The sequence below is a fragment of the Patagioenas fasciata genome, chromosome 15, assembly GCF_037038585.1.
Source record: "Patagioenas fasciata isolate bPatFas1 chromosome 15, bPatFas1.hap1, whole genome shotgun sequence".
NCBI classification, from domain to species: Eukaryota; Metazoa; Chordata; class Aves; order Columbiformes; family Columbidae; genus Patagioenas; species Patagioenas fasciata.
This window is the reverse complement of record NC_092534.1, coordinates 8,747,685-8,775,351: the sequence shown is the minus strand read 5'-3', so window position 1 is coordinate 8,775,351 and position 27,667 is coordinate 8,747,685. Positions and strand designations below refer to the sequence as shown.

The 27,667-nt window shown below is 57.4% G+C and overlaps 5 protein-coding genes and 1 non-coding gene across 11 annotated transcripts in view; 3 read left to right on the top strand and 3 right to left on the bottom strand.

Annotated features, from left to right (window-relative positions):
* Positions 1–7,453, top strand: part of ABCA3 (ATP binding cassette subfamily A member 3) — a 31,336-nt gene extending 23,883 nt beyond the window's left edge. For both annotated transcript variants that reach the window (XM_065851188.2, XM_071815276.1), the window contains exons 23-31: positions 235–393; positions 909–1,081; positions 1,548–1,682; positions 1,832–2,026; positions 2,931–3,118; positions 3,219–3,389; positions 3,645–3,832; positions 3,940–4,013; positions 4,851–7,453. In XM_065851188.2, coding sequence (XP_065707260.2) covers positions 235–393; positions 909–1,081; positions 1,548–1,682; positions 1,832–2,026; positions 2,931–3,118; positions 3,219–3,389; positions 3,645–3,832; positions 3,940–4,013; positions 4,851–4,982 — 1,415 coding nt within the window. In that variant the 3' untranslated portion in view covers positions 4,983–7,453. The remainder of the gene's footprint in view (positions 1–234; positions 394–908; positions 1,082–1,547; positions 1,683–1,831; positions 2,027–2,930; positions 3,119–3,218; positions 3,390–3,644; positions 3,833–3,939; positions 4,014–4,850) is intronic.
* On the bottom strand, positions 5,146–11,864 carry MCRIP2 (MAPK regulated corepressor interacting protein 2). Of its 2 annotated transcripts, XM_071815278.1 has the most exons (6): positions 11,722–11,864; positions 11,539–11,620; positions 9,639–9,766; positions 9,309–9,410; positions 8,603–8,685; positions 5,146–5,242 (listed from the first exon to the last, which is right to left on the bottom strand). In XM_071815278.1, exons 1-5 carry the CDS (start codon positions 11,771–11,773, stop codon positions 8,615–8,617), a joined length of 435 nt encoding a protein of 144 aa, XP_071671379.1. In that variant the 5' UTR covers positions 11,774–11,864; the 3' UTR covers positions 5,146–5,242; positions 8,603–8,614. The 2 variants fall into 2 exon arrangements, with proteins under 2 accessions (XP_071671379.1, XP_065707263.1); XM_065851191.2 differs by lacking the exon at positions 5,146–5,242 and having other exon boundaries at positions 8,194–8,685.
* Positions 11,865–12,228: 364 nt separating this feature from the next.
* Positions 12,229–17,015, top strand: METTL26 (methyltransferase like 26). 3 transcript variants are annotated; one of them, XM_065851127.2, is made up of 6 exons: positions 13,575–14,008; positions 15,654–15,816; positions 15,956–16,015; positions 16,422–16,489; positions 16,719–16,797; positions 16,877–17,015. In XM_065851127.2, the coding sequence occupies exons 1-6, from the start codon at positions 13,587–13,589 to the stop codon at positions 16,922–16,924; spliced, it is 840 nt and encodes a 279-aa protein (XP_065707199.2). In that variant the 5' UTR covers positions 13,575–13,586; the 3' UTR covers positions 16,925–17,015. The 3 variants fall into 3 exon arrangements, 2 of the variants coding, with proteins under 2 accessions (XP_071671471.1, XP_065707199.2); XR_011741531.1 differs by having other exon boundaries at positions 12,232–14,008; positions 15,956–16,489; positions 16,877–16,925; XM_071815370.1 differs by lacking the exons at positions 16,719–16,797; positions 16,877–17,015 and having other exon boundaries at positions 12,229–14,008; positions 15,956–16,566.
* TRNAG-CCC (transfer RNA glycine (anticodon CCC)) lies at positions 13,597–13,667 on the top strand. Its single transcript has one exon. It is a non-coding gene; the product is annotated as a tRNA-Gly (tRNA).
* On the bottom strand, positions 14,446–21,222 carry WFIKKN1 (WAP, follistatin/kazal, immunoglobulin, kunitz and netrin domain containing 1). Of its 2 annotated transcripts, XM_065851126.2 has the most exons (3): positions 20,461–21,222; positions 20,099–20,369; positions 14,446–19,256 (listed from the first exon to the last, which is right to left on the bottom strand). In XM_065851126.2, exons 1-3 carry the CDS (start codon positions 20,517–20,519, stop codon positions 17,766–17,768), a joined length of 1,821 nt encoding a protein of 606 aa, XP_065707198.1. In that variant the 5' UTR covers positions 20,520–21,222; the 3' UTR covers positions 14,446–17,765. The 2 variants fall into 2 exon arrangements, with proteins under 2 accessions (XP_065707198.1, XP_065707197.1); XM_065851125.2 differs by lacking the exon at positions 20,461–21,222 and having other exon boundaries at positions 20,099–20,447.
* Positions 21,223–24,269: 3,047 nt separating this feature from the next.
* Positions 24,270–27,667, bottom strand: part of RAB40C (RAB40C, member RAS oncogene family) — a 33,718-nt gene continuing 30,320 nt past the window's right edge. Inside the window, exon 7 of the mRNA XM_065850834.2 lies at positions 24,270–27,401. Coding sequence (XP_065706906.1) covers positions 27,121–27,401 — 281 coding nt within the window. The 3' untranslated portion in view covers positions 24,270–27,120. The remainder of the gene's footprint in view (positions 27,402–27,667) is intronic.

Genomic DNA, 27,667 nt, shown 5'->3' with positions numbered 1-27,667 from the left:
CACTGCCCTCTGTGCCTGCCCAGCACTGCACCCTGCTGTCACCAAGAAGATCCAGCCCCCAGGGGGACTCTCACCTCGGGGCTGTCCCTACACTTGCAGAAAAACCCTATGACTGTTTATTCTCACCCATTAAACATCACAGAGTTTGTTTTTCCTTCCAAACTTGAAAGTATCAGGGTCTTTCTCTAAAACAGCTAACATCAATCTGTTGATCCTCCTGTCCTCCTCTTTCAGAGCTGGGCTTGGTGGACCTCTCCAAAACCCTGGATAAAGTCTTTCTTGTCTTACCCAATTACTGCTTGGGCCAATGCATCAGTGACTTCTACCAAAACTACGAGTTCATTCAGTTTTGTACCTCCTCCGTTGAAGCCATCTTCATCTGCAAGGCGTTCAGTGAGTCTCTGTGTTGGTCCTCACCTGCTCATCCTCGCCATCCCATCATAGCTGCACTGGGGTGTCTCTGGGGGGGTCTCTGTGGGATGGGTGGTGGAGCTGGGCAGTATCATGGGACTTCTAACCCAACCTGAGCAGTAGCTCAAGGTACCATTTTAAAGCAGAAACTGGGCAGCGTTTGGCACTCCTAGGTGATCCAATTAAGGAACCTTTTCCTTACTAATGATTTGGAGGAAAATGTGAGCTAGGGAAAATTTAACAGACAAGTAAAGAAATCCCAGTCCCAAGAGTAACTTGATCTCTTCTGTTGCCTCTGCTGGGCATCTTCTGCCAGATCCTCTCCAGACGTGAATTCTCTTGTGGGATGTGTTGGAAAGAGCTGTGGGCTGGGAGCCCATTGTGGGCTGGGATGGAGATGGAGCCTGGCAAAGCTTTGGGCCACAGCTTTCTCTGGAGCTTATCTGCCCCTCCCCAGAGTGTGGATTGATCCTAGTCTGATTTTGATTCATCCTCAGATATCAGTTATCAGATGAACTACTTTTCCTGGGAGACGCCTGGGATCGGACGATACCTGACCTCCTTGAGCATCCAGGGTTTCTCTTTCCTCTTCCTCCTTTTCCTCATTGAGACAAACCTGCTCTGGAGACTGAGAGCTTTGGTCTGTGGCATCTGCAGGCGGCGGAAATGGGTGAGCTGAAGTGTATGGGACAGATAATTAAGATATGCTCATGCCAAACAAAACCCAGCAGTCTCTGTGACCTGGAGACATTCCCATGCTGCTTGCTCAGGTCTTGTTCAAATTCCTTGGGTCTGTGGAGTCTCTCAACTTCAGTGCTCAGGGATTCAAATCCTGCTTCTCTCACCATTCAGGACTCCACACAAAGTGTCACTTGTAGGTCCCAAACTCCATGGGCTGTTTGCCTCTTCACCTAAACCATCTTTCTGGGGGAGCATCCCCAGAGCCAGTTGTTCAGAGGGGCAGATTCTGTTGGTCGTGTGGGTTGGCAAAGGTAATGAGGTGTCCTCAGGAGTGGCTGATGGAGGAAGTGGATTCTGCCTGGGTTGGGAACACTTGTCCCAGGTCAGCATGAAGGAACGCACTTGTTCCACAGCAGCCAGGTGGCACAGAGTGTTTTGTCTCCCCCTGTGTTCAGGTGGCTCTGCTGAACAGGGTGTCTGTGCTGCCAGAGGACCGGGACGTGGCAGATGAGAGGAAGAAGGTTTTGGAATCGCCACCAGAGCTGCTGTCATCTCTCAGCAGCCCTCTGGTCATCAAGGAGCTCACCAAGGTGAGGAGAACATGGCACTTCCTGAGCATCCTGCTGCTGGCAGAGCCATGGTCCTCACGATGCTGGTAAAGCCACCGCTTGCTTTGATGTCCCCTCGGGCACTTGGCACATGTGGCGACTGGCACAGCTTGCACCTTGGTCTCCACCAGATCTACGACAGCCGGGAGTCTCTGCTGGCGGTGGACAGAATCTCCTTGGCAGTCAGCAAAGGGGAATGCTTTGGCCTTCTCGGCTTCAACGGAGCAGGCAAAACCACCACCTTCAAGATGCTGACTGGTGATGAGAGCATCACATCAGGGGATGCCTTTGTGGATGGTCACAGCATTCTGGCCAACATCAAGAAGGTACCAGGGGCTGCAGAGGTAGAGGGTGGCATTACTGACAGTCCTGCATCTGCCTGGGCTGAGCCACTCTGCAAGTGCCTCTGAGGAGGACACAGTTGCGGTTGCCAGGACTGGAGGTAATATCCCAGGGGTGTTGTGTGCTTGTCTGGCCCAGTTCTCCCTCAGCTGGCCAGTTATCTGTAAGCAGTCCCCTCTCGACTGTGGCAACAGTTATGAAACGTATGGAAGCCAAATCTTGCAAGGGTTGCAAACCCTTTATCAAGGAGTTTAGTTCTGTAGTTGGAAACATAAGAAATGTGAGTGATCAGAGTCTGATGACGATGTTTCTAAAAGTAGCAGGTCAAACCTTTCCAGGCCCCTGGTAGAGGTCTTCTTGCTGGGAATCGCCCACTCCCTTTGGGAAAGCAAGAGATGTGCAGGGGTCAGGCTTTCAGTTAAGTCTCTGGACACCTCTACCACTGTCACCCCCAGACAGTGTCAGGCCAGGAGAACGTGGGGAGGATCTGACTTGAAAGCGTGGCCCCTCTTGCTTCCTCCTGTGGGACTCTGCCTTCTGTTGGGATCTTGTCCCCAGAGGAGATCAGGATATGGGGAGGGTACAAACCCTCCAGTGCTTTCCTTCTCCTGTGAGCCTGGGCCACCTGAAATAGCCCCTCACAATGAGGAACCAGCTTGGGAAATGCAGCATGAGATCACACAGTTTGTGTCCCGAGGCACACTGTGTGTGTCTATCCCCACCAGACCGGCTGCTCCAGCGATGGGGAAATTTCCCTCTTGTTTCACATACAATTTCAGAGCTGAAGCTCAGTCAGAGGTGCAGCAAAGCCCTGTGGGTGCCAAGGTACCTCTTGGCTTGGAGACCTTGCCTGTGAGCTAATCCCCATTGGGTTCCTCTTGCCTCGAGGTCCAGCAACGGATCGGCTACTGCCCGCAGTTTGACGCCCTCCTGGACCACATGACGGGCCGTGAGACCCTGAGCATGTACGCCCGGCTGCGGGGCATCCCCGAGCGCTACATCAGCAGCTGTGTGGAGAACATGCTGAGAGGGCTGCTTCTGGAGCCCCATGCCGACAAGCTCGTGAGGACCTACAGGTGAGAGGAGGCGTGGAGGCACCCCATCCCCAGCCCATCTTGTGTGGCTCTTCCTGTTCTCATGTCAGGTCTCTGTCCCCATTCCCATCTCCCTCCACAGCGGTGGTAACAAGCGGAAGCTGAGCGCTGGCATTGCTCTCATTGGTGGTCCCCCCGTGATCTTCCTGGATGAGCCCTCCACCGGCATGGATCCCGTGGCCAGGCGTTTGCTCTGGGATGCAGTGACACGGACACGGGAGTGTGGCAAATCCATCATCTTCACCTCCCACAGGTGACACTTGTCCAGGCAGGGCTTGGCATAAAAGGTTGGGGAGTGACCAGGAGGGTGGTGGGGTCCCAGGGATGGGAGCCACCTTCAGAGCCTGGTGGGTGGGCACTGCCTGCAGCCAGTGCTGACTGGCTTTACCCAAATCTCCCTCCTCCAAAAGTGCAGAGAGGAAATCCACCTCCATCCTCTTCCCAGAAGCTCCTGCTGTTCTGTCTTGGTGCTCCTGCCCTGCTGAACAAGTCCTCTTCTGTCCTGCAGCATGGAGGAGTGCGAGGCCCTGTGCACACGGCTCGCCATCATGGTGAACGGGCAGTTCAAATGCCTGGGCAGCCCCCAGCACCTGAAAAGCAAGTTCGGCAGTGGCTACACCTTGCTGGCCAAAACGCGGAGTGAGGAGGAGGGTGAACTGCAGGCCTTCAAGGCCTTCGTGGAGAAGACGTTCCCAGGTACTGTGAGCTGCTGGAGCACTTGACCTCCAAGGGAGGGCAGGATGCTGGTCATGAGCTTCAGTGAGTTTCCTAACTCTGAGCCTCTCCTTGCTGGTCTCTCCCAGGCAGTGTCCTGAAGCATGAGCACCAGGGCATGGTGCATTATCACTTGACCAACAAGAACCTCAGCTGGGCACAGGTAAGAGAGTGCTGGAGCACATCCCACCCCGTTGCAGGATGGTGCCGGAGGACCAGCCCTATTCACACCTCTTTGCATGCTCTTGATGCTTTGCTTTCATACTCTGCTCATCTTCCTTTTCTCCCAGAGCCACAGTCTGTCCAAAATCCAGGTGATTTATAAATAAAAAGGGGTTTTCTCCCTGACCCTTTCCCACCTCCTGGCCCAAACAGGTCACCTGTATGTATGGTCAGTGTGCAGCACCCAGGACACACCTTGCGTGCTGAGTTGGAACTGCTCTGTCCCACCCCCCAAACTCTGTATATACTGTGTTTGTAGTGTATACAGTATATAGTTTTACATGTCTCTCTGTATTCTATATATTTTATGTAGAGTATGTAGTATAGAGTATATATACTCAATATGCTATATATAGAGTACATAGTGTACAGATACATGTAAAAACGACATATAGTTACATAATATATATGAAAACCTATTCTATATACAGATAGTTTTATATACAGTATATATACTACATCGTTTTTGATATATATATTTTGCATATGTAACACATTGAGGAGAAACCTTGGGCTTAGAGATATATAAAAAATCACATACATACGTATCTCATATATATATGTAAATATATATATATAAACCATACATTTTTAAATGCAGTCAGGTACTCTGCTAAATAATCCATCTCCTGGCATCCCAGCACCCTCCTGACAGGGAAGGTTTCACTTCCCCCGGGTCTCCCTGGAGGAAACGCTTCCTCTGCTTTCTTGGTCACAACCTGGGGGTTTCTGCTGCAGCTGAGGTCCCCTGCCATGACGACTGTGCTGTCCCTTGCAGGTCTTCGGGGCCTTGGAGAAAGCCAAAGAGAAGTATCGCTTGGAAGACTATTCAGTGAGCCAGATATCCCTGGAGCAGGTCTTCATGAGCTTCACTCGCTTCCAGCACTACACAGAGGACAGAGGGAAATGAGCCCCAACTGGTGCCCTTCGTCATGGACTGGCCCTGCTGCCTATACATAGTATATATAGAGACAGTAATTTATATATCGGCGTGTCTTAAATAATGTATAAATGTAAGAAACTTTTCACCGGGGAGGGGGGAGAGGATGGCGTCGTACCTTCTGCCGTTGGGAACACAAGCGTGCACATTGTGTGCCGCCACAGCGCTGGCGCGGGTCCGGGTGTGTGTGTGTGCATGTGACACTTCCACTCTCCAGCCTTCATTCCTGTCTATACAGAAGGAAAAAAAAAGCCCCCCAAAGCAGGGGGAAGCCTGGATGGGTGGAGATGGGTGTTGGGAATTGGGCCAGTGGAGGGGGAGTGGGGTGCTGTCCCCAAATCCACCACACCCCCCCGCCCCTCTTTCTTGCCCAGTGCTTGCACCCATCAAGATGCTGCTTCGTGGTCTTCGCCCGCATGTTGATGTGTATCGTTAGGTGGTTTGCTCGTGGTTTAACAGGAGGCTGTTAAGTAGATCCAAACCATTCACTGGGTTAATTAGGATGTGCTATGGTTGCCCTTAGAAGCACTTTGTGTCTGACTGGAGGGGACAAGGCAACCTTCCTGTCTGAGGGAAGAGGCTCTGTTTCCTTTAATCTCTTAGAAAACACTGTCCCCCTCCTGCCTGTTTGCTGGTGGGGGGAGGCGAGTCTGTCCCAAGGAGCTGGCACCGTGCAGGCTGTGCCGTGCTGGGGGCTGGCGCTGGGCGGGAGGAGGACGTGCCATGGAGAAATGCCCAGAGCTCGGCCCTGGGTACAGCACGTGACAGGTACAGCTGCAGAGCCAGAGCTCCAGCCGAAGGCAGCGATGCGTGAGAGGTGTTGCAGGGTGCCTGGGGACGCTGCTGGGCCCACTATTGCGTCCATTAAAAAGTTTAACCAGCAGCACTGGTTATGGAGGCCAGCGATGCTCTTGCTGTGCCCATGTCCTGCTCATTGTCTCATTACATCGTGCACAGATCTGGCCAGAGCACATCCGTCCCTGTCCCCTCTGCACCACGCTGGGCTGCTCCAGCAGCTGGCAGGGAGCAAAGGTGCTGCCCACACCTTGCCCGGCTGTGGGGATGCTGTGGCTGGGTGCATTGGGCACAGGCTCTGCCTGCGCCCAGTCACGGGCAGCAACTGGTATTTCTTTTTAATGTCTCCCAGTGGGTGGGTTGCTTTTTGTTTGTTTGTTTGTTTTAAATCTGTGTTGATTCTTGTCTGTCCTTAACTAGTCCCTGTGTCACCTGGGGGCAGTCCCCTTCGGGCTTGCTGCTCCGCGATCAATGCAGAGCTATTTGCACTATAGTAATACACACAATTGCACATAACTAAATGAATTAATATTTATGGAGAGGGGTGCTGATTCCCTTCTAGTGATTGCATTGTCAGGGGTTGGGTTATATTTTTGGGTTGGGTTTTTGTTTTGTTCCTGTGACTGACGCGTTCTTTCCTGTTCCATTTTTTATTTCTTTTTTTTCCCTTTGCCTAATGGTCAAAACAATGGTGCATCATGTTACTAAGAATTTCCCTGGATCTTACTGACGTGTGTTTTCATTAGTAAGCAGCCAGCAGGTGAATAGCATCCCTGAACACCTCAAGAGATGCTGGTGTGGAAGGTTTGCTCCCTGGGAGCATCTCTGTAGGTGGCAGAGCCACCCACTGCCAGGGACACCATGCAGTGGGAAAACTCCAGCACCAGAGACCTGTGCAAGAAAAAGGGAGGATGCTTTCTGGTGGGAGGTTGCCTGGAGCCACCAGGAAACTGCTGGGACCCCCAGCAACTGGTGGTTTTTTGTGAGATAGGGCAGGATGCAGCAGAGCCTCTGGGGCTTTGCCTGGGATTGGGAGCAGTGGGAAAGCAAGATGCCAAATTGCCACAGGCTGGCAGTGTCCTGAGCACAGTGGCAAAAGGAACAACAGCTGAGACCCCTGGAACATGTCCCATTGGCCTACTGGGGACCCCCCACCTGGGGCAGGTGGCACAGAGACAGCATCACCCCCAGCCTCCATGGCAGAGCTGATGGTAGAGGAGTCAATGGCAAGGATGGCATCTCCCCCAGCACCAGTCCCCCCAACACTGGGGTCATCCTGGCCTAAACTAAGAAAATTTTAATGAAGCAGTGTTTCTTGGTCACTGGGGGCTGTCACAACCCTCCCCTCGCATCAAGACAGGAGCTGCAGGCTGTGCCCAGTGCTGCTCAATCTATTTCGGTTACAGCCACAGCACAAAGCCACCCCAGCCCAGGGCAGGAGGACCAGGGTTGCCCACTCACGCTCAGGGGCAGACAGGCTTTGTGCTGGCAGTGTCACGGCTGCTGCTGGCAATGCTCTGGCCTCCCCAGCCATGGCAGCCCTGGGTGGTGGGAGAAGTATCACAGGACCCAGGCAGCTGCTGCTCACCTCTGGCTGCAGTGTGGTCATTATTTCCATCATAGGAATAATAAAGACCTTTTTTCCAGTGAGTGTTTCCTGGCCTCCTTTGGAGTCAAAGAGCAGCTCTAGCCCTGGTGGGCTTGGGCTGCTCTGGTCTCCTGCTCTCTGCCTTGGGGGAAGACACAGGGAAAGTAGGGAGGTGGGCTTTGAAATCCTGGCCTGGAAGGGCTCAGTCCAGCCTGGGAGAGCCCATGGGCTGAGGGGTTTTTGTGCACCATGTGCCTCTGAGAGCAGAAGTTCAGGTCTTCATCTTTTCCACCACAGGGAGCCACAACCACCCTTAGCTGCAGCCCCCCCCACAGTGCACCCCAACAGCCATGGGCAAGGGGGAAGACCTTGAGCTCAGGGCTTAAAATGACTTCTGTGAGAACACTATCAAGAACCTCTGTGGCAGTGGGGAGCTGGCTGTGGCACCTTCATTCCTGCAGCTTTACCCCCCCAACACATGCTGCACCCTGCACTGGTTGTGGGTTGGAGCCACTCAGCCCCTACCTGTGTCCCCTGCAGCTGCCCATATGTACCCCCCCCATCCCAAATGTACACCCAAGGCAGCACCAGCCCCTGGCTGAGTCCAGGGAGACAGAGATGCTTCTCCAAGGAAGATGAGATACTCCAAGCCCTTTGTCTCCAGAGTGCTGTGGTACCCATTTAGCTGGGACTCCACCACAAGCATCCCACCCTCCACACCACAGCCTGGGCACGATGCTGCACCCCACCTGCTTCACCACCTCCTGGCAAACACATCCGTCCCGTCGCACAAGCACCTTTCCACTGGCAGTTTCAGTGCTTTATTGTCTGGGGTGGTCCTGCTACAGCACCCCACTGTCCTCCCCATGGCTAGAGCCACAGGTGGGGGTCCACTCCCTCATCCCCAGCACAGCACCACAGTGTCCCTGGGAGCTGGAAGCTGCAGCAGTCCAAGAACTGGCACTTAAGGAATCCTGGCTGGGGCCACACGTTGCTCCTCCACACTGGGCACAGGGAGGGGGCATGTGGTTGGGCATGGCTGTGGTCCGGTCCCGCTGGCCTCGCAGCAAGGGTCACCTTATTTCGGTCATCTTTTAAAAATGTGGTTCAAAAACGCCACGAATTCTGGGTTCTGACCAGATGCTCTTAGCTTTGTTTCTTTCAAAAACAAAGAGGAAAAAAAAAAAAAAGAAAAAACAACCCAAACCTTTCTTCCCTTTTATGAGCAGTTTTCAATTTTGGCCAGAAATTGCTGTGCCCACCACTCCTCCAGGTCAATGGGAACAAAGTCTGAAAAAGAGGGGAGGGAGAGAGGAGAGCATAGCAGAACAGTTGGAGAGTAAACAGCTCCAGCTGTCCCCCCTGAGCTGCACCATTTCCCACCAGGAAAATGAGGCCCCAAAATTTCCCACTCCCATGCCCAGGCCAGGTTTACAGGGACCTTCTTCTCTTGGGAACTTCTTGGTTGCTGCAGGAGCCCACAGGCTGCATTCACAGCCCTTGCTCCAGCTCCCATCAGAGAAGCACAATGTCCCCAGCCCTGCTGTGCTCCAGCTTGGTCCTGTGCTTGGCCCTGGGAAAGGCAGGTCCCCAGGGCAGGACCTGGGGTGCTACTCCCCAGTGTGACACTGAACCCACCTTGGTGGCTGAAGAAGGCACCATTTCCAGAAGAGTCATCAACAGGGCTTGCTTGTGCTCCTCCAGTAGGGCATGGTGGGACACTGTGCCAGGGGCCAGTTGCCACCAGCATCTCCCTGAGCAGCCTCAGCATTGGCAGGACAGACCCAACCCATCCCTCTGCCACATCAGCACTGGGATTACCCTTCTCCTCCCACTGCAGCCCTGCTCGGGTGCCCAGCTGAGCCCACACCAGCTCATTGCAACCCTGAGTGCTACAACTACTTCCCACTTACTTTTCAGTCCGGGGTTGGGGGTTTTCTCTACATACTGCACGGGGCCGCAGGCACTGTCCCCGCTCCGGCTGCCGTCCAGCTGCTGCTCTACCTGCTGCCAGGCTGGGAGGGGGGAACAGGCAGTGGATGATTTTGGGATAGGGATTTCCCAGCCCAGGTGAGCCGCAGCAGAGGAGCAGGAAGGGGGGCAGCTGCCCAGGCTGGAGACCTTATCCCTGCCACCAAGGTCCCCAGCACAATGCAGCTGCCTCAGAAGGGAACTCATGTCTTCCAGCCCCACAGGACACGACAGCGAGTGGATGCCTGTACTGAGGGACCTTCCGCCCTCACCTTCATAGATGAAGCGGACGTTTTCTTCATGGGCCAGCGTGTAGCACTCCTCAGGGGCTGAGACCTGCTGCAGCAGCACCTGCGGCCTCTTGCCATTTACTCTGTTGAAGACGAGTTTCTGGGCTGGGCTGTCAAAGGAAGCAAGTGGGAGGTAAGGGGCTATGTGCAGCTCTTCTCACCACAGTCTGGAGCAAGGACAGGGGCTGTCCAGCTGTCCCAGGTTGCCCAACAGCATGCACACTCATCCACAGCCCTGGCAAGACTGGGGGACAGTCACAGACAGACAGCCCTGTCCCCACGGGAGGGGACCAAAAGGGATCCAACTCCCAGGAAGAAGGGGTTCCTGCACAGGGAAGGGTGTCAGAGATGCCACCCAGGGAAAAGTACAGGCCACCTGTCTCCCACCCATCCTCCAGTCCTGGCACCAAGTGCAGTCCCTAAAACAAATCTGCCACCAAAATTGCTGAAATACCAGGAAAACGAAAGTGAAATCCAGTTGGGCACTGGGCAGGGGGATGAGCTGTGGTGCCATCCTCTGCAGACCAAGCACCTGGGTTTGCTGGAGCAGTCCCAGCCCCCAAGACATTCCCAAGGTACCCGAGGACTGGGATGAAGCCCTCTGCCAAATGGGAGCCAGTCAGGCTTCCTCAGACCTGGGATCCCCTCCTGGGAGCAGGGCACTCAAATCAGGCTCGGCCTGCAAACAGCAGAATCAAGCAGATCAAAATGAAAGGTTTGGGATGAGACTTGTGGGCACATTCGATGCAAAACTTCAGTATTTTGGCTTTTCTGCCCAGCTTCAGGGCAGAACACATCTGCAACGGCCACGTTTCTCACAGGACAAAGTCTAAGGGGCCCCGGGAGTGCGGGCAGGTTACAGTGTGCAGGACAGGCAAGACCAAGAACAGGCAGCCCCTGCCTGTACCTCCCCTGCTGGTTCTGCAGGCAGAGCCCAGGGCAGGTTAGCACACCTCAAACCGCACGTGGCTGGGGGGGCACTGGGCAGGCGGCAGCCAGGAACATGCTCAAGCAACCTGCCTAAAGGAGAGTAAGCATGGTAGCAGCCACACCAGTTAATTAATGAAAGATCCCACGTAGGAGGGGAACTGGAGGGGAGGCTTTTCTCATCCATTTCTTGAAGCTGGAGGAAACGGGCAGAATCATACAGGCCCCACAGGGCAGAGCTGCCTGCGCTGTCTGCCTGGGGTTTGCCCCCAGCTCTCCAGACAAGAAAGCATCTCCTGAGGAGAGCCTTCCATCCTCTCCAACACCTGCCCAATAGATTATTTCTGCTAGATGCTGTGACTTTCACCCAAAAGCTACTCCCCATCCTCCGATCCTTCAGGGACAAGGGACAACCTCCAAACCCTCTGTGGACCCGGGGCTGCAGCTGGGACCTGCCATCCCCGTGGAGGCGGCGGTGACACCGGCGCTGGGTCAGCCCGCGGGCTGGTGCAATCGCTGCCTCCCGCGGGCTGCCGGGGGGCGTTGCACAACCCCGGCCCCGCTCTGGCAGCCCGGGCAGCACGGCCCCCCCCTCGCCCGCCTCGCCGGGGCGGGCAGCCCGCTGCTGCCTGCACTTTGCCCGCTCTTCCGCTGGCAGATCCCGCACCCCCGGTACTGTTCGGAAGCCGCTTCTGCCCGAACCGCACCGGGGAGCGGGGGGACACCAACTCCAGTCCCCCCCATGAGAGGCGGCCCACGCCGCGCGCGCACAGCCTCCGTGGAAAGCGAGCGGGGACTGGCAGCGCTGCAACCCCCCGCACATGCCGGCATGCGGGCACCGACCAACGGTCCCCGGTCACCCGCTCTGCGCCGTCCGCGGCCCCTCCCCCGGCAGCGCGGCCCGGCCACCCCGGTAACCTTTCCCCAAGGTCACGGCCGCCGCCGCGGGGCTCACCTGGCGGGGGGCCAGGCGCCGGGCTGGAGCCGGCCCCGCAGCTCACCCAGTTTGCTGCTCTCCACCGCCTGCTGCGTCGGACCTGCGGGCAGCGGCGGGGCGTCAGGGCGGACCGGGGGAGCGGAGCGGGACGGGGCCGGTGCCCACGCCCCGGCACCCCCTTTTCCCCCGCGTCCCCGGTACCTGTGCGGCGCTGCGTGGCCAGCTTGCTGGGGCCGCGAGTCAGCGTGTACATCCTGCGCCGCGGCCCCTCCGGCCCCGCCGCCCCCGCCCGAGTGCGGCGCGCGCCCCTCGCCGGGCCTTTAACGGGCCGGCCCGGCCGCCGCGACACGCCCCCCCCGCCCTTAAAGGGCCCGCGCGGGACCGGCCCGTGGGGGCAGCGGAGCGCGGCGGGCGCGGGGCACCTGGCACCCGCGGAGGTGTGTGAGGGGCGGGTGGAAGGCGCGCGTGGGAGGTGTTAGAGACAGGCGCGGGGGGGTGTGGGAGACACTGGAGGCGCTTTGGGGGTGTGGGAGACATTGGAGGCGCTTTTGGGGGTGTGGGGGACACGTGGGAGGCACGTGGGACACTTCGGGGGCACACGGGGGGTGTGGGAACAGGCACGTGGGGCATTGTAGCAGACATACATGGGATGTAGGGACACACGGGTCGGAGGGCAAATAGGAGGAACATGCGGAGGCACGCGGGACACATGGGCACATGTGGGATGTGGAGGGCACACAGGGGACACACGGGGGACACATAGAGGGTACATGTGGGAAGTGGGGACATGCATGGGACATGCATGGGACACATAGGGAACACGTGGGAGGTGGGGACACACAGCGGTCAAGTAGAAGAGAGGGCACAGCAGACACGTGGGACACAGGAAGGCACAGGCATGCAGGGAACATGCACGGGGACATTTGGGAGACGGGGACACTAGAGCCGCAGGACACGCAGGAGACATATAGGAGTCACTCCTGGGACACATAGGACCCAAGCAGTGGACAGCAAGGGGGTGCAGAGGCAGGAGCTGTGGTGGCACCACTGTGGGGACAGCACTGGAATGAGCCCAGTGAGCACCAAGCCACAGTGGCAGGAGCCACATACCCTGTGACTGCCCAGGAGCCGTGGGCCACCCCACCGACTGGCCATGTCCCAGCCATTGCAGTGACCTTCGCAGCTGAGAAGGTGTCCCAAGGTCTCCCCACGTGGTGGGAGGTGCAGCCCCAAGAGGTGACCCCAAGCCTGTCCCGGGCCACCCTGCACCATTGCCCATGGCTGGCTGACACACAGGGTCTTGAGGACCGGCTGTGTGACAAACCCACTGGGGTCTTTGGGAATGCTCCAGCCTTGCTGTGGGGGCAGCAGTGCCACCCCACACAGGTGACCTTGGCCTTTCCACCTTGTGAGCCATGTGGCCTCAGTAGCCTCAGAGTGAGGGTGCCAGACCCCCCTAAAAAAGCATCCTGCAAAGCAGGGCCCGATCCTGCCAGGTGCTGGGCACCCATGAGTGGCTCACAGGGGTGCACCCAACAGCCGTCAGCCCCCATGCAGCTCCCCCCAGTCCTAGTGCATGTGACCCTTGTTACTGTGCTTAAATACAACTGTGACCAGGGGAACCCCACCACCAGCTCGTCACCTGCTCTGACACCAAGGGAGTTGTGCCTCAGTTTCCCCACCTGACACCTGTCTGAGCTTCATTGGGTGCTCATGGGTTCAGCCCCAAGCCCTTCCACGCTTGGAAGTCCCAAACTTCAGATCCTCGGGCTCCGGTTGGATACTTCCAGGCGTCCATTGTTAGTGAGAGTCATTGCAGACGGCCTGGGGGTTTTGCTGCGTTCCTGTGAAGTGACCCCACTGTCCCCATCCCCCTGCCCACAGCCAGAGTGTCCCATGCACTTCCATTTTCCTGGGGTGTCCGGGCGGAGCAGTAACCTGGGCCTGTTTGGGGCGGTGGGAACAGGGTGGCAAAGGGCGAGTAGCAGCACCCACCGCCCCACATTCCCTTGCTGCTCCGCCCCGCGATCACGGGTGGAAAGGCTGAGAGCGGGTGGGGCAAACACATGGCCAGCCGCGCCGCTGGTGTAGTGGTATCATGCAAGATTCCCATTCTTGCGACCCGGGTTCGATTCCCGGGCGGCGCAAGATTTTTTACGTCGCTTTTTACATTCTTTTACGCCCCACGGGAAGCTCCACCCGCGGTGCGTGGGGGCGGGTCTCCGTGGGGGCGACTGGGACTTGTAGTCCCCGAACTACGACCAACGCCCGCTCCAGCCATGCAAGCACCGGCGGCGGCGGAGCGCAACAAGGGCCCGATCCTGTCGGTGCTGCGGCAGTACGTGGGCTCCGGCACCCACAGGGGACCAGGCGTCCTGCGAGTGCTGGAGGTGGGGGCGGGCGCGGGGCTGCACGCTGCGTACTTCGCCCAGGCACTGCCGCAGACCCGCTGGCAGCCCTCCGACATCGACCCCCAGGCACTGCGGAGGTGAGTGGGGAGCGTGGGGTGGGGGTCCCTGGGGGTCCCGCCTGCAGCCCCCTCCCCACGGATTTGCAACCGGAGTGCCCGGGCTCCCCAGCTCCTTGCTGTATTTTTTTCCCAGGGAAATCCCAATATTCAACTCTAGGACAGCCCAGGCTCCCCTGCTGGATGCTGATTGTTAATCAGGAAAGACCCAATATTTAACTCTTATATGGCCTGGGATCCTCAGCTCAGTGCTTTAGTTTTTACTAGGAAAGACCCAATATGCAACTCTCAAATGCTTATTTTTTTTCCAGAAAAGACCCCATACTGACCTCTTGGACAGCCCAGACTCCCCAGCTGAATGCCCTATTTTTTTTTTCCAGGAAAAAAACAATATTGAACTCTCAAACAGCCCAGGTTCTCCTGCTTGATGCTTTATTTTTTCCAGAAAAGCGCCAGTATCCAACTCATGAACAGCCCAGTACTTTATTTTTCCCGGAAAAGCCCCACCATCCAACTCTCTAACAGCCTCCCCAGCTACAGAGCAATTCCTGCCTACAGAGCACCCAGCGTGCAGCGTTCGCCCTCTCCTGTTAGCAGCTTCGGCTGCAATGCTCCGTGGTGACACCAGGCCTGATACCCCTCTCAGGGGATGCTGGTGGTGGCTCCCACCCATGCGGTGGGTGGCTCACACCCCACTCCCGGCACAGTGCCACCCCGGTGAGCCATGTCAGGCTGTATTTATTTGCTCTGTGTTGATGTGCGTGGGTCTGGCCACAGCCAAATGCCCATTCCAGGCATTGCAGCGCTGGGCTGGAAGGGCTCGGTTTCCATTCAGGAAACAAAAATAAACCTCAGCTCTGCAGCACGGAGAGGAATTCCCTCATGAAAAAAATATAATAAGATAAACCTGGTGGGGAGGTGCCAAAATTCCCCCCTGTCCAAGGAGGGAGCAGCTGATGTCCTTCCCACCCGTCACCTCTCAGGCAGCAACACGTGGCACCCGCTGCCCTGGTTAAAAATAATCCCAGTCTACTGCCTTGGGAACCGATATCTGGCTGGTAACTGGGCCAAAAAGGGTGCAAATCACCCCAAAATCACCCAGTAGTGGTGCGGCTGTCCTGACGGGGTGCAGGCAGCACTGCAGGCAGCCCCGCTGTGTGGTGTGCAGGCAGCCAGGGCACGTGGGTGTTGGGGGTACTGCAGGCAGCATGGGGGCAGCACGGGCGTGTGGGTGCAGGCAGTGTGTGGGTGCAGGCAGCATGAGGGCAGCGTCAGCACGGGTGTGCAGGCAGCTGGGAGGGCAGTGTGCTCCGGCTGCCCTGCTGAGAGGCAGGAGTGAATTGGGAGTTTTTAGGCACTGGGGTCTCTTGGTCTGTGTGCTGCCGGCTGTCCGGCTGCTGCCAGTTCCCCAGCTGCCTGTTGTGAAGCAAAGAGCTCAGCCATACCAGCCTCTTGTCCTGTGCAGAGCCACGCTTGCCCCAGCTGTGTTGCAAGCACAACCTTATTATTAGATATCAGAGAGCCCACCTAGGAGATGCTGATGGCTGCCAGCACAGGCAGGTTTTGGGTCTGTCTGCAACAAGTGCTGGTGGAGGGGATGCGCGGGGCAGGGGGTGGACACAGGCGGTGCCCTAGCTGGGATTGATGTGAGGTTTGGTGTCCACAGCATCGCCGCATATGCGGAGGCCATGCACATCCCCAACATGCTGCCCCCCATCCTGCTGGACGTCTCACAGAGCTGGGAGATGTGGGGAGGCACTCAGCCCAACACCCTCGACCTTCTCATCAGCATCAACATGATGCACATCTCGGAGCTGTGGTGTACCGAGGTGAGCAGGGCAGGGCTGGAGCCATGCTGGCCCTTGCCTGGCCCCTGGCCCCTGGTTTGGTGGCTGCAAACCCGAGGAGGGGGCTCTTGGGGGGTGTCCTCAGTGCTCTGACCTGTTCCCTACTTCTCTCTTTCCCCAGGGCCTGTTCAAGGGTGCTGGGGTGCTGCTGAAGCCTGGAGGTGTGCTCTTCACCTACGGGGTGGGTGCTGCTCACCGGGCATGGGTATTCCTGGGAATGCTGGAGGTTGCAGATGGGAGGACAGCTCCAGGCACAGCTTGTGGGGGGGATGAGGAAAGCAGGGGCCTCAGCTTTGGTGGGGGTCTCAGACTTTCACGGCAGGTGCTGAGCCTTGAATGGGGCTGTTTCGGCCACATGCTCCCAGGACGGGAGGGAACGTGTCCTCCCTCGCCTCATCCAGGGCAGGGTCCGAGGGGCCCGTGGGGGGGTGGTGGGGCCCGTGGGGGGGTGGTGAGACCCGTGGTCACTCTCACGGGCCATGTCCCTTCTCACTTGGTTCTGTGTGTGGTGGGGACAGCAACCTGTGGGCTGTGGGGGAGTTGGGGGCACATGATGGTTCATGCCTGCAGTTTCATGTCCCCCCCAGCCCTATGCCGTGGATGGCCAGATCAGCCCCCAGAGCAACGTGGACTTTGACCGCAGCCTGAGGCAGAGGTAGGAAGGGAGAGCTGTGGGTCCCAAGGCTGCTGGGTGTCTGTTCTGCCCATGCTGCCTGTCCTGCCTGTAGCCCCAGGAAGCTCCCTCCCTGCATGGTCCTTCAAGAGATCTAAAATGATGGTCGGGGGAAGCACCCCCACCAACCGGGGGTACCCTCTGGCGATGGGGATGCTTCAGAGAGTGTGGGGGCGAGGCGTCTGTCTGACCCAAGGCTCCCTCCATGCAGGAATCCTGCCTGGGGTCTTCGGGACACGGCATTGCTGCAGCAGCTGGCTGAGGCCAATGGGCTCCTCCTGGAGAGGATGGTAGGTGCTGGGGTCCACGGAGGGGGACAGTCCCTGCACTGGTGGGGACCCACCCTGACCCCAAGCTCTGTGCTTCCAGGTGGACATGCCAGCCAACAACAAGTGTCTCATCTTCCGCAAGCAGTGACCTGCCCCAATGGCACCTCCCAGCACCTCCGGTCGTCTCCTGGCACCTTTCTGGCATGGCTGCCCAGGCTCATTGACACCTCCTCAAGGGGTCTCACACTCCCTGTGCTGGTGCCAGCTGGGGATAGGGTCAACAGTGGCGGGACTGTCCTCCATTTGCTCCAGCCAGGCTTGGCTGGTGGGCTGGGGGGGGCTCTCTCTCCCCCCGCCCCTTCAGAGCTCCCTTTGCAATGGGGTGCCCCAGCCTGTCCTAGAGAAGCCTCTGCAGCTGCCACGGGGGCACAGGCAGGGGGGCAAAGAACCCCTGGGCATGGAGGAGACTTCCTGCTCAGCGCCAGTTTCCCCAGAGAACACCATGCCAACAGTGGAGGGGACTCGTCGCCCTTCCACCCAACCCCCAGCAGCTCCCTGATGCTTTCAGCACTGACAATGGGGGCATGTGCACCCCCATTCCCAGCCCTGGCAGCACCAGTGGAGGGGGTCAGATCTTTCACCGGGATTGCCTGGGGGTGCTACACTGGGTCTGGGGGCTTTGGTGTGGTGGGAAGGGGTTTTTTGCAAGGGGGGTGGTTAGGGGTGTCCTGGCAAACCTCCCACCCCTCTGCAACCTGACCCAGTCCTTTATTGCTGCTGGCTGGCCTGGGGGAGTACATGGGGGGGCATGCAGCTGATAAATTACAGGGGTGGTAGGAGCTGGGCTGGGGTTCAGCATGGGTTTGGGGGGGAACTACATGGCAGTGGTAATCCCTACATACAAGCATCGGTGTGGGGTTCCCTCAGGTTGCAGCTCCCTCCCCATGGTAGGTCTGTGCCCCCCCACATCAGCGTGTTCTGGCTCTTTCCTAGTCCTGGAAGCGGTTCAGGAGGTCACAGGTTTTCTTCTCCATCAGCTCATAAATCTTCTTCACTCGCTTGTCATTGGCTGCCCGGACGTAGCTGTTGGGGTCCAGCGTGGCCATGCCGTCGTGCACCTCGCCCATGATGATGAGCGGCCCGTCCTCCGCCGTCATGTTGGGGCACGGGCAGCTCCAGTCCATGTTGGTCAAGGTCACCTCCAGGTACTTGATGTTGAAGAACTTGAGGCCCATCTTCTCATCCTTAAGGACATCCTCAAGGGCAAAGCGGGCGATGCCAGAGTCCTGGTCCTCCACGATCTCCATCAGCCGGCCCACAATGGCAAAGTCGCTCCGGCAGAGGCTCAGCACCATCTTGCTCTTCAGGCGGCAAGCCTTGCACTGCAGGCTCTTGGGGAAGGGACAGACATCCTCGCAGGTCTCCTTGCTCTCAAAGTTGTTGGTGTTGCCCTCGCAGCCACCGTAGACAAAGGAGTGGCACTGCTTCAGCAGGTGGTTGTACGCCCAGCGGGGCTCCCAGTTCTGGCAGGGACCCTGCACCATGGGCAGCAGGCAGGTGGGACGGGCACTGCCCAAGCAGGCAGCCCGGCACTCCTCGTAGGTCTCAAAATGGTTCCTGTTGGCCCCACAGCCCCCGTAGCGGAAGGTGAGGCAAGCACCCTGTTTGGCATCGAAGTGCCAGCGCACCTCCAGGGCCTCGCACCGCCGCCGGTCCGGCTCCTTCAGGCACTCGGCGCTGGGGAAGGGCTGGGGGCTGCCGGCTTGTGGGGTCCCCCCCGGCTCTCTCCTGAGCACCGACAGCGGGAAGTCGGCACGGAGCAGCCCGGCGGAGTTCCTAGCTGTGCAGGTGTAAATTCCGGCATCCTCGTGGCGGGCGTTGTAGATGACCAGCTGGCCGATGTTGGTGACCACCACGTTGCCGTACATCTGGTCTGGCCGCATGATGAAGTTCTCCTCCCGCTCACTCTGCTTCTCCCAGGTGATGTCGGGCCGCGGGCGCCCGCTGACGTCGCAGCGAAAGCTGACGGTGCCACCGGCACGTACCGACTGGTGGAAGGGGTTGCTGTAGAGGGCAGGGGGCACTGGCACCTCGGGGCCGGCTCCCGGTGTGGGACGCGCCGTCGTCTCCTGGGGCACGGGGCTGGTGTCGGGCCAGGTGAAGATGTGCTTGCAGGGGACGGTGGTGAGGCGGGTGCCGCGCAGGCATGCCTCGGCGTCCATGTAGCACTTGTTGTAGTAGGTGAGGCCGTCAGAGGCGCAGGTGAAGTTGGGCTCCTTCTCGCAGCGGTCCTTGCACTTGCAGACAGGTTGCCCGTCCCAGATGTCGCAGTCAGAGCCCTGCTGCGCGCACACGAAGCTCTCACACGAGGCTGCCGGTGCCAGCGCCAGCTCCGGCAGGCTGCCATCAGCAAAGCGGGCAGCCACGCAGCTCCGCAGCCCGCACACATTGGTGCAGCATTTCTCAAAGCCTTCACAGTCCTGGCCGGGGGGGAAGAGGAGATAGGGAGGCAGGGGGATCACTGCTGTGCCCTAGCTGTGGGTGCTGCTCCCACCCTCCCCTGTGGGGTTTGCAGCTGGGCAGGTGTCCCCTGCACAGCCCTGTGCACCTTCAGCATCACTGGACTCCAGGTGAAAGCTGGACCACCCCAAGTGGCTGTGGTAGCCTCAGAACCACCCTCAGCTCCCCCAGACCTCCGCCAGCATGGTTAGGGGTGCACTGCAGTGCTGATGGCTCCCTTCTCCCTGGCAGACAGAATCTCACACCTCTCAGCTTTTGTTGGCTGAGTGGAGGCAGAACTCGTTACACAGATGAATTGCAAAGGGATCACTCCCATTAGGGAGCCCTAACCCAGTCAGAGGTGGCTGTGTCCCTGCTCACCACTGCAGAGCCAGAGCTGGGGCTCTGCAGGACAGGCATCCCGCTCCAGGGGTGGGCTCCTGCTCTCAGGGAAACCAGAGGGAGTGTTGGGGGATCTGTCTACTGCCCGAAATGGGGGGCCCTGTCCCAGCACACCTGTTCCTCTTGTCTGCATGAGAGCATCCTTGGGGCGCACAAACAGGGTATCCTGGCCATGTGGTATGGCCTGTGGTGGGACTTGGTGGCTACAAGAAGTTTCTTTGCCTGCTGGGTGGCCAGGGCTTGGCCCCAGGACACCCCTTGCGCCTGCCAACAGAAGGGTCTTGGGGGACAAAGCTGCAGCCAGTCTGAGTGTGTTGCACTGAAACAACTGAATGGGCTGCGCCACTGGGCATGGGACCAAAGCATCTCCCTTGTGGGACCTGGGGACACCCCCCCGTCCCCCCACAGTCCCATCACTCACCTGGTCAGCCTGGCACTCCCGCTCGCAGGTGCTCTGTGCGTCCACCCACAGGTTGGGGTTGAGCTGGTTGGGGCAGACCCCCAGGTGCCGCATCCTGCCCGGCTGCAGGCTCAGCCCGGCCGCCACGGCCAGCAACGGCAGGAGCAGGGCGATGCCCACGGGGACACGCTGCTGCCCACCAGCTCGCCGGCCTCGGCCAGGGTGGCCGAAATTCCCACGAGGAGGCATCTGGCAACCCCACGCTGCCAGCCTGGCTTGCTGGCGAGGGCTTGGGATAAATCACATTCAGGATGGAAGGGACAAGGGAGAAGGCGGGCGGGGGGACAAAGGGGAGGAGGAGGAGGAGGAGAGGACCAAATCTCTGGCCTTCAGCACATCCCGTGTCTGCTGGACCGCCAGCGATGCTGCCCACCACCTCCATCCATCGCTGCTGCCTGGCTCTCGGGGTGCTGGGGACACGGTGGCAGCGGTGTCCCTCGGTGAGTGTGGCTCAGTCCATCCCCTGCTCCGGCGAGCGGGGCGAGTGGGGTGGAAGGGGAGGACGGGAAGGTTGTAATCTGAATCCCCTCCCTTCCCACTGATGTTTCTGGGTGTTTGGAATGGGAAAGGCGCTGACCTCAGCCTCTAACCCCGGCGAGCCCAGCGATCGGCTGGGCAAACATAGGGGGAGATCAAAGGCAGAATGCGGAAAGTCTCCAAAGAGGGAGAGTGAAAGGAGGGGGGCACAAAAAAAACCCGCAACTGCCCAGCCCACGGTGCTGAATTCCTGCAGGATGAGAAAACAGCCAGAGCCTGTTGTCCACTCGGGCAGGGCTGCCAGCGGGAGACATGCGGAGCCCCCGCTGTGGGGCTGCCCTGGGAGCCCCTCGCCCAGCGCCTCTTGGCGCCCGCTGGGCACAGGCAGCCCTGCACCCTGGAGCGGGGTGCCAGTCCCCCCTGCTCATCCCTCCTCACCAGCCAACATCCCGTGAGCAGTGTGCATCGCTGCCCGGCACGGGACCCCCGCTCGCCCAGCAGCGTGGCAGGATGGGTGCCCACCCAGACCCCCTGGAGGGGCTCACCCGGCCCGGCAGCAGCTTCCAGCCCTCCCTCACCACTGATTTATGGCCGGTCTTTTTAAACTGAGCAGGACGGCAGCGCCTGACCGTGCCAGACCCTGGCAGGGCTGCTCCGGCGCACTGTGCCTGGGCTTCAATCCCGCCGCTGCCTTCCCGAGCACGTCCCGCAGCCGGCCCTGAGCTGGCAGGAGCCGGCCCTGGCTCCCCGGCCAGATTTCCCTAATCCCTGGTGGAGACTGACCTGCAGCAGGAACGTTTCATGGCATTTTGGGAGCATTAACTCTTTCAGCACCGGCGAGAGCCGTGACCCATCTGTCTCAGGACTGAGGGGGGTCTGCAGATCCTGGGAAGCAGCAAACCCACCCGAGAGGGTTTTGCCCTGAGGGGTGCAGCTCAGTACCTCCAGGTTCCCCTATTCAGGGCTGCAAGTTGGGGCAGGGTGGGAAGGCAGAAGAAAGTGGGGGGACACTTTTCTTGATATTTTTTTTTGGGAAAAAAAAAAACCTACCTGCACCCCAAAGGTGGTTTTGCATGTGATGGTTCGGTGCTGCCCTGCCTGCGGCTCCCAGGGGAAGCCCTCTTGCACTGGAGCAGGCATTTTGGGGGGCCCTCAACACCCCCATGCTGGTGCAAGCTGGACACAGACGCATTGCCCCGGCACGCTGACCTCCCGATGGTGCCGCTGACACAGCGCCGCGACCTGCAGCCACCAACGCTGCCCTGCCCTAGCGGGGCCGGCAAAGGGCTGAGCTGCCGGAGGTTCTGTGTCGGGGCTACCCACGGGCCTGAAATCCCAAAGCAGGGTCACACCCCACATCAGCTTGCTGGAACCTCATGTGGAAGGATCCCAGTTTCACCAGCAAGCAGCTGCCCACGGGTCTGGCCAGCCCTGGATGAGGATGAGAGGTTATGCTGCCCCAGGACACCCATGAGGAGGCTGGTGAGATGTTTTGCAAACAAGGAATTGCATCAGGATGGCCATGTAGCTGCTGGGGGCCGTAACCTGCCTGCCCCGGCAGCCCAGAGCCCCCCATACCCACCAGTTAACTCAAACACCAGCTGCCTGCAGCAGCGTCAGGCGTGGAGACCCCCTGTCCCCAAACCCCCTTGTTCCGGCCAGGCGGCAGCACCGCAGGCTGCCATGGCAGCTCGCTCCCCAACAATGCAGCCTGGGAGGATAGAGCTGCTTTGGGGTGCCCCAGGGTCCTTTCAAGGATGTTAGTGCAGGAGGGAAGGGGGGGAAGAGAATACCTGGAGCTTGGCTTTTACCCATCCCCACACTGGGGTCCATGTGGTCACAGCAACACAGTCTGAGAAGATGCAGGTGCTGCGGTTTGTCCTGCCCCAACAGCCCCTCTCCAGAGCTGGGGGAGCAGCCCAGCGGGTGGCCCAAGCTTCACATGAAGCCCGAGATGCCTCATCCCCACATCGCTGAGATCAAAAGCAGCGAGGCCATGACAAGTGTCTGCTGGGAATCTTTGCCTCGGTGCCGCAAGGTCGGCCAGAGGGATGCTGGATGCTGCGTGGTTGGAAATGCAGCTCCCAATGACTCGAGCGCCTCGCCCATGCCTGGGGACCCCTGCCTGGCCTCTTCAGCTGAAGATGAAAGAAAAAGCAACTCTCCCCACCCTGGACCAAGCCCATGATACAGCATCATGCAAAAGCTTAACCAGCTGTAACTTCAGTCTCTCCCAAGCTGTTCACCTTCGCACATCCAGGCACCCACTGCACCCCAAAACAGGGATTTTTCTGGGTCACTTTTAAAGATCCCAGACATAGATATGACTTTTATGGCTTGTCTTTTCCCTTCAAGACAAGGGAACATGGGAAGCAGCTCAGCATCCCATGCCGAAGGAAAAGGCACAGTGCCATGTCCCACCCCCCAATAACAGCTTGTACCCCAGGACGGGGGCTCCTGCCCCCAGTAGCACACCCAGGGGTAGGTGCACCCTCGTTTTCAAGCATCTTGGGTGCAGTCAGATGGAGGTTCCCATTTCTTCACAGACTGTAAGGACAGCGGGATCAAGCCAAGACCCCCTTGAACTGGAAAGGTGGGTTCAGATAAACACACCCAACTGGGAAAGACCTGAACTAGCCCAGAGCAACCTGTTCCCTCTTCTTTCTCCAAGGAACATGGAGCCCTAAAGCTTTTCCAGCCTTTCTCCTGACATGCAGGTCACGCAGTGTTTTCTTGCACTGTTCTTCCCGAGCACAGACAGCTGCAGCGCGGGCTGCCTGTACCCACCTGGAGCCACACACAGCCTTTGTTTTGGCTCTGCTGGTGAGAGAACAGACGCTTCCAGAAACCCCCTGAAAAAAGAGGGAAAAAACAAAGTCTCCGTGACTCCTCACTGACCAGGCTTCCACCTTAGCTCCAGGGTTTTCCAGGCTGCAGACACTATCTCATTTCCCCCCTGCCCCCTCCCAGCCTCGGCAATTACTACTTAGGCTGTTAAAACAACCGTGGCCAGTCTGGTACGAAGTGGAAAATCTGATCCTAGGGAAGCAAGCAGGGAGGGAAAAAGGGAGGTCAAGTGGAGGTGGGATGGGAGCAAGAGAGAAATGGATCAGGCGAGGAGAAATTTCCCTCCATCCCCCACTTCCCCAGGGGCTCCCAGCCCCAGTGACGCCCCAATGGTGACTCCGGCGCTCTGAGCTCCAGGCAGCACCTTTTCATTTCAAATTCACATTTACCCCAGGCTGAGTTTCAGCCTGATCCAGTCTGGGTAGGACGGGTGAGCACTGTGCAGGACTTGGTTCTCTCCCCCAGAGACACAATTTAAGGCTTCAACAGTACTTGCAAACCCCATGGCCATGAACCGGGAACTGTGTGCCCATGGTGAGCTGATGGGAGCCCAGCTACCTATGATATTAAGAAAACACAGTAGCCTACACCACAACAAAAGAACCCCAGATCCAGGAACTGTGCATTTTCTGGAGGGTCTTAAAGTCAATCTGAGGTTAATATGAGTTATTTTGAGGCCAATAAGGAAGCAGCAATGGGGACCTCCATAAGAAGCAGTCCCAATTCCCCAGTTTTGGGCAAAACTACCACCTCTTCCCTTCATCTTCTCCCCAGCCCACACAAAAATTGATACTTCACCACTTTCAACTCGTAGTTCAAAACAAAAAAAAAAGACTTTAATTTATACAAAACAAAACCATGTATAATCAGTTGAACAACATTGACTGTACAAAGGAATAAAAAAATAAAAGGACAGTCCAAAAAAACTCAGGAATGGTACAAGTGTTGGAGAGCAGCTACAGACTAGTGTTGACATCAGATGCAAGAATCTTTTCCTTTTAAATTAAAAGAAGGATTTTTGTTGAGCAATTGCTCCAGGTAAATCTTTCATCCTCACTCCAGACAGGATGTGTTGACAGCTTTTAGGGTGAAAAAAAGAATTAAAAATAAAAAAATCAAGCACAGGGAAAAAGGCATGGGGAGGTGTCACGTGTGGCAAAGCCAAACCAAGCAGAGGTACATCAAGTTTTTCTAGACATGCAGCAGCTTTGTGATTTCAAGGAAGAAACCTTCGTCCCTCTTCGCCCCACGCACTGGGAGCAGCCTGGCGAAGGGGCCTCGCGGTGCCCAGATGACGTTTTCCAGGAGAAGCCGCCTTTAGGGTGCCGGGGAGCATCTCCATCACCTGTTGGCCGTATATCCCCCGGCTGCTGAGCCAGCGATTGTCTTCTGCTCTGTGTTAAGTGATGGGAAACAGGTGCCAGCCATCCCAGACAGGTTCTCCAAAGTCCCCAGCCTCTGCGCCAAGCTCGGCTGTGGCTTTGCTCTCGAGCCAAACCACCACTACAAAGGATTCTTCTCTCTCCCTCCATCTGCCTGGGGTTTAATTCTCTCCTCACTCATTTAAGCTGGGCAGTAAAGCACGCGAGAGACGAGCCAAGAGACCTACCCCTGCATTGCATTTTGTTCTACAGAGCAGGGAGGGGGACAGCTCCTTCACCTCCCAGGTTGGCTCAGAAGCGAGGGGAAGGAGATGTCCCCCGTGGAGGGACGTGCCCCCGCACGCTGCCTGAACAAAGCGGGTCTGTCCACCGCACAGGAGCCGCTGCGGCTTCATTCTGCCCATGCAATGCAACAAGCTGCTGAGGCGGGGAGATGAGCGAGCCCAGAGCTAGAGGTGTTGCTCACAGCAGGAGGGAGATGGCAGCACTGCACCAGCTGGGCTCCTCGCTGGGGACAGACCAGCCCCGCATAAGGAAAAGCGGTTCACTTTCTACCACACTACTCACCATCTACACTTCCTGGCCACCTACAAGAATCTGTTCACGTAGCTTAGTCCCACTGTCACGCCCTGCTTAGTTTTTGCAGTAAGGGTTAGGTGTTATTTCCAGGTGAATTTCCAGCACAGCTCAACCGTGGGATGAAGCCAGGGAAGCACGTGCCCTTGCCTGACTCATGATCTCCCACGGCACGAGCACATCTCAATCTCTTGCCTCTCTAAAACCCAGGAGCGGTCCTACAGAGCAAAGCCATTTGCTTCCCCATTTCCTGGCACTGCCATGAGAGTAAAGCGCATTTGCCACGACAGGACCTGGGGATCGCTGTTTTCCTACACAAACCTCTTTCACCTTCCCAGTCCCTGCTCCTTCATGCTCCAGCGGGAAAAACTGCTTCTGTCCTTTCCCCACTTTCATCCAGGAGGAGCCGCAGCAACACCAGCTCAGGCAGAAAGTCTTTGGAAAAGCAAAGCAAGAAGCAGCCAAGATTCAGGTGCTGTCATACAAGGTGGTGTCACGTCAGGGTCCAGAGGGCTGTGTCATGGATGGAGGGCTCTGGAAGCAATGGCCGAGGTCTTGCAGTGATAAGGGACAGAATTCAGTGTTTTTCTGCTGCTTTAGGTGCAATGCTTCCATCCTCTGCTCCTCAGTCCCCAGTCAGCTGAGGATCAGAAGGTGCAAAGCAAGCAAGGCATCAGTCTGACCTCAGAGCTGCCTCTTCATCCTGCCTGCTGAAAACAAACCCCGAGACTCCGGCCTCTCCGCTCTGCCCCTCAATCCACTGACATCCTACCCTCCCTTCGGCACTCACAAGTTTTAGGGAATAACTGGAATAAAGCAGCTTGGGGTATGTTACACATGAATTGTTCTTTCCTTCTGCATATGTAGTACTTTAAAAAAACCCAGCACAAGCTCAGGTGGTGATTGAAAGTCTCTTAAAGCATTTAGATATTTTCATCAGAAAATCCTCCACTTTTCTCCTTTTGCTGACACTGGGAAAGTTAATCCAGTGCTTGTATTTACATGGCTGCATAAAATTTTCCCTGACTGCTTCTTAAAAAAACCCTTAAAAAACAAGTGAGATATATATATATATGTATAATATTTACATAAATAAATGAAAGCAAGCAGGCTGCTTTCTTCCCCTTGCTAACTGGCCAACTCTTGCCTTGATTTCTTTTTTTTGGCAACAGCAGGTTCACATCCTGGTGAAAACTGTCATTAAACTGTCATTAGCCCCTGTCCCCATTTCTTCTTTTTTTTTCCCTACATCCAATAATCACTATTGCACCAGCAATCTGTTCAGGAGTCCAAGAGTTAAAGTTGCAGCACAGACTCTCCTTGCCTACTCCCTTAAGCCTCTCAATCTTCCATTAAATCCATTTCTCCATTGAGACTGGATGAGCTTTTTTTCCCCTTCCCCCCTCCCCAGCCCAGCAGCTGCTGAATTTTCCACCCCAGGCCGAGAGGCAAAGCCCAAAGCATTCTTGGAGGGTCACTTGGCAGAGTCCTCTCCCCGCCAGCACTGCGAGACCCAGCCGGCACCACGCTTCGGATGAGAAGCCAAAATGTGAGAACGCTCCCAGCGCTTGTGCTCGCCATTGGAAAAAAGCAACCGCAGCCCATCCGAAAGGATCCAGTCCAAAAGGGTTCAGTGTGCAAACAGCTGTACATCGGTGGGTGGGTGTGGATTCGTTAGAAGCTCACGGCGTGTCCATCCTGCTAAGAGATCTTGCAGTTGTTGCGCGAGCAGTTCTGTGGGGGGCTCTGGGGAGGACGAATTGATTTGGATCTCTTCAAGCTGTTACCTTTGCTGCTGCTCCCACCCCCACTGCTGGCCAAGGAATACGAGCGGCCGTGCATCATCACTGCGTTCATCCCGTTCGCCATCGAGAAGGATTTCAGGTGACTCTTGATGGTGACGGGCAACGGCAGCTTGTCGATGAGGTGGACTGGGGTGCAGGACACGATGGCTCGGCAGCACAGGTCCTGTAAGCTGAACACTGGTGGGAGAAAAGACCAGACAGTCAAGGGCCAGGAGATTTCAAAGGCTACCTTCTCCCCACAACTATTCCTTATGCTGCACAGTTCCTAACAACAACTGCAAAGGAGCCTTGAATAGGGAGCAGACTAATTAAGACAGAAGTCTGGGAAACCCCAAGTAAGCTCTGCCTTCAGGGATTAAGGCTTTGCAAGACACCAGCTTTGATGGCAACAGCAGCTTCAGCACTGCCACCCCTCCTCTCTGTGCAGTGCCCAGGACTGGCAG

What these genes read in the sequence shown, in the direction of transcription:
- MCRIP2 (XM_071815278.1), bottom strand. Translation starts at nt 11,773, where the DNA reads ATGTACACGCTGACTCGCGGCCCCAGCAAGCTGGCCACGCAGCGCCGC. An exon ending in GGCGCCTGGCCCCCCGCCAG is followed by an intron (nt 9,767 to 11,538) that starts GTGAGCCCCGCG and finishes TTCCTTTGACAG; the next exon opens with CCCAGCCCAGAAACTCGTCT. An exon ending in CGTCCGCTTCATCTATGAAG is followed by an intron (nt 9,411 to 9,638) that starts GTGAGGGCGGAA and finishes CCCCCCTCCCAG; the next exon opens with CCTGGCAGCAGGTAGAGCAG.
- METTL26 (XM_071815370.1), top strand. Translation starts at nt 13,587, where the DNA reads ATGGCCAGCCGCGCCGCTGGTGTAGTGGTATCATGCAAGATTCCCATT. An exon ending in GACCCCCAGGCACTGCGGAG is followed by an intron (nt 14,009 to 15,653) that starts GTGAGTGGGGAG and finishes TGGTGTCCACAG; the next exon opens with CATCGCCGCATATGCGGAGG. An exon ending in CGGAGCTGTGGTGTACCGAG is followed by an intron (nt 15,817 to 15,955) that starts GTGAGCAGGGCA and finishes CTCTTTCCCCAG; the next exon opens with GGCCTGTTCAAGGGTGCTGG.
- WFIKKN1 (XM_065851126.2), bottom strand. Translation starts at nt 20,519, where the DNA reads ATGGAGGTGGTGGGCAGCATCGCTGGCGGTCCAGCAGACACGGGATGT. An exon ending in ACGGGATGTGCTGAAGGCCA is followed by an intron (nt 20,370 to 20,460) that starts GAGATTTGGTCC and finishes GTGATTTATCCC; the next exon opens with AAGCCCTCGCCAGCAAGCCA. An exon ending in GGGAGTGCCAGGCTGACCAG is followed by an intron (nt 19,257 to 20,098) that starts GTGAGTGATGGG and finishes CCCCCCGGCCAG; the next exon opens with GACTGTGAAGGCTTTGAGAA.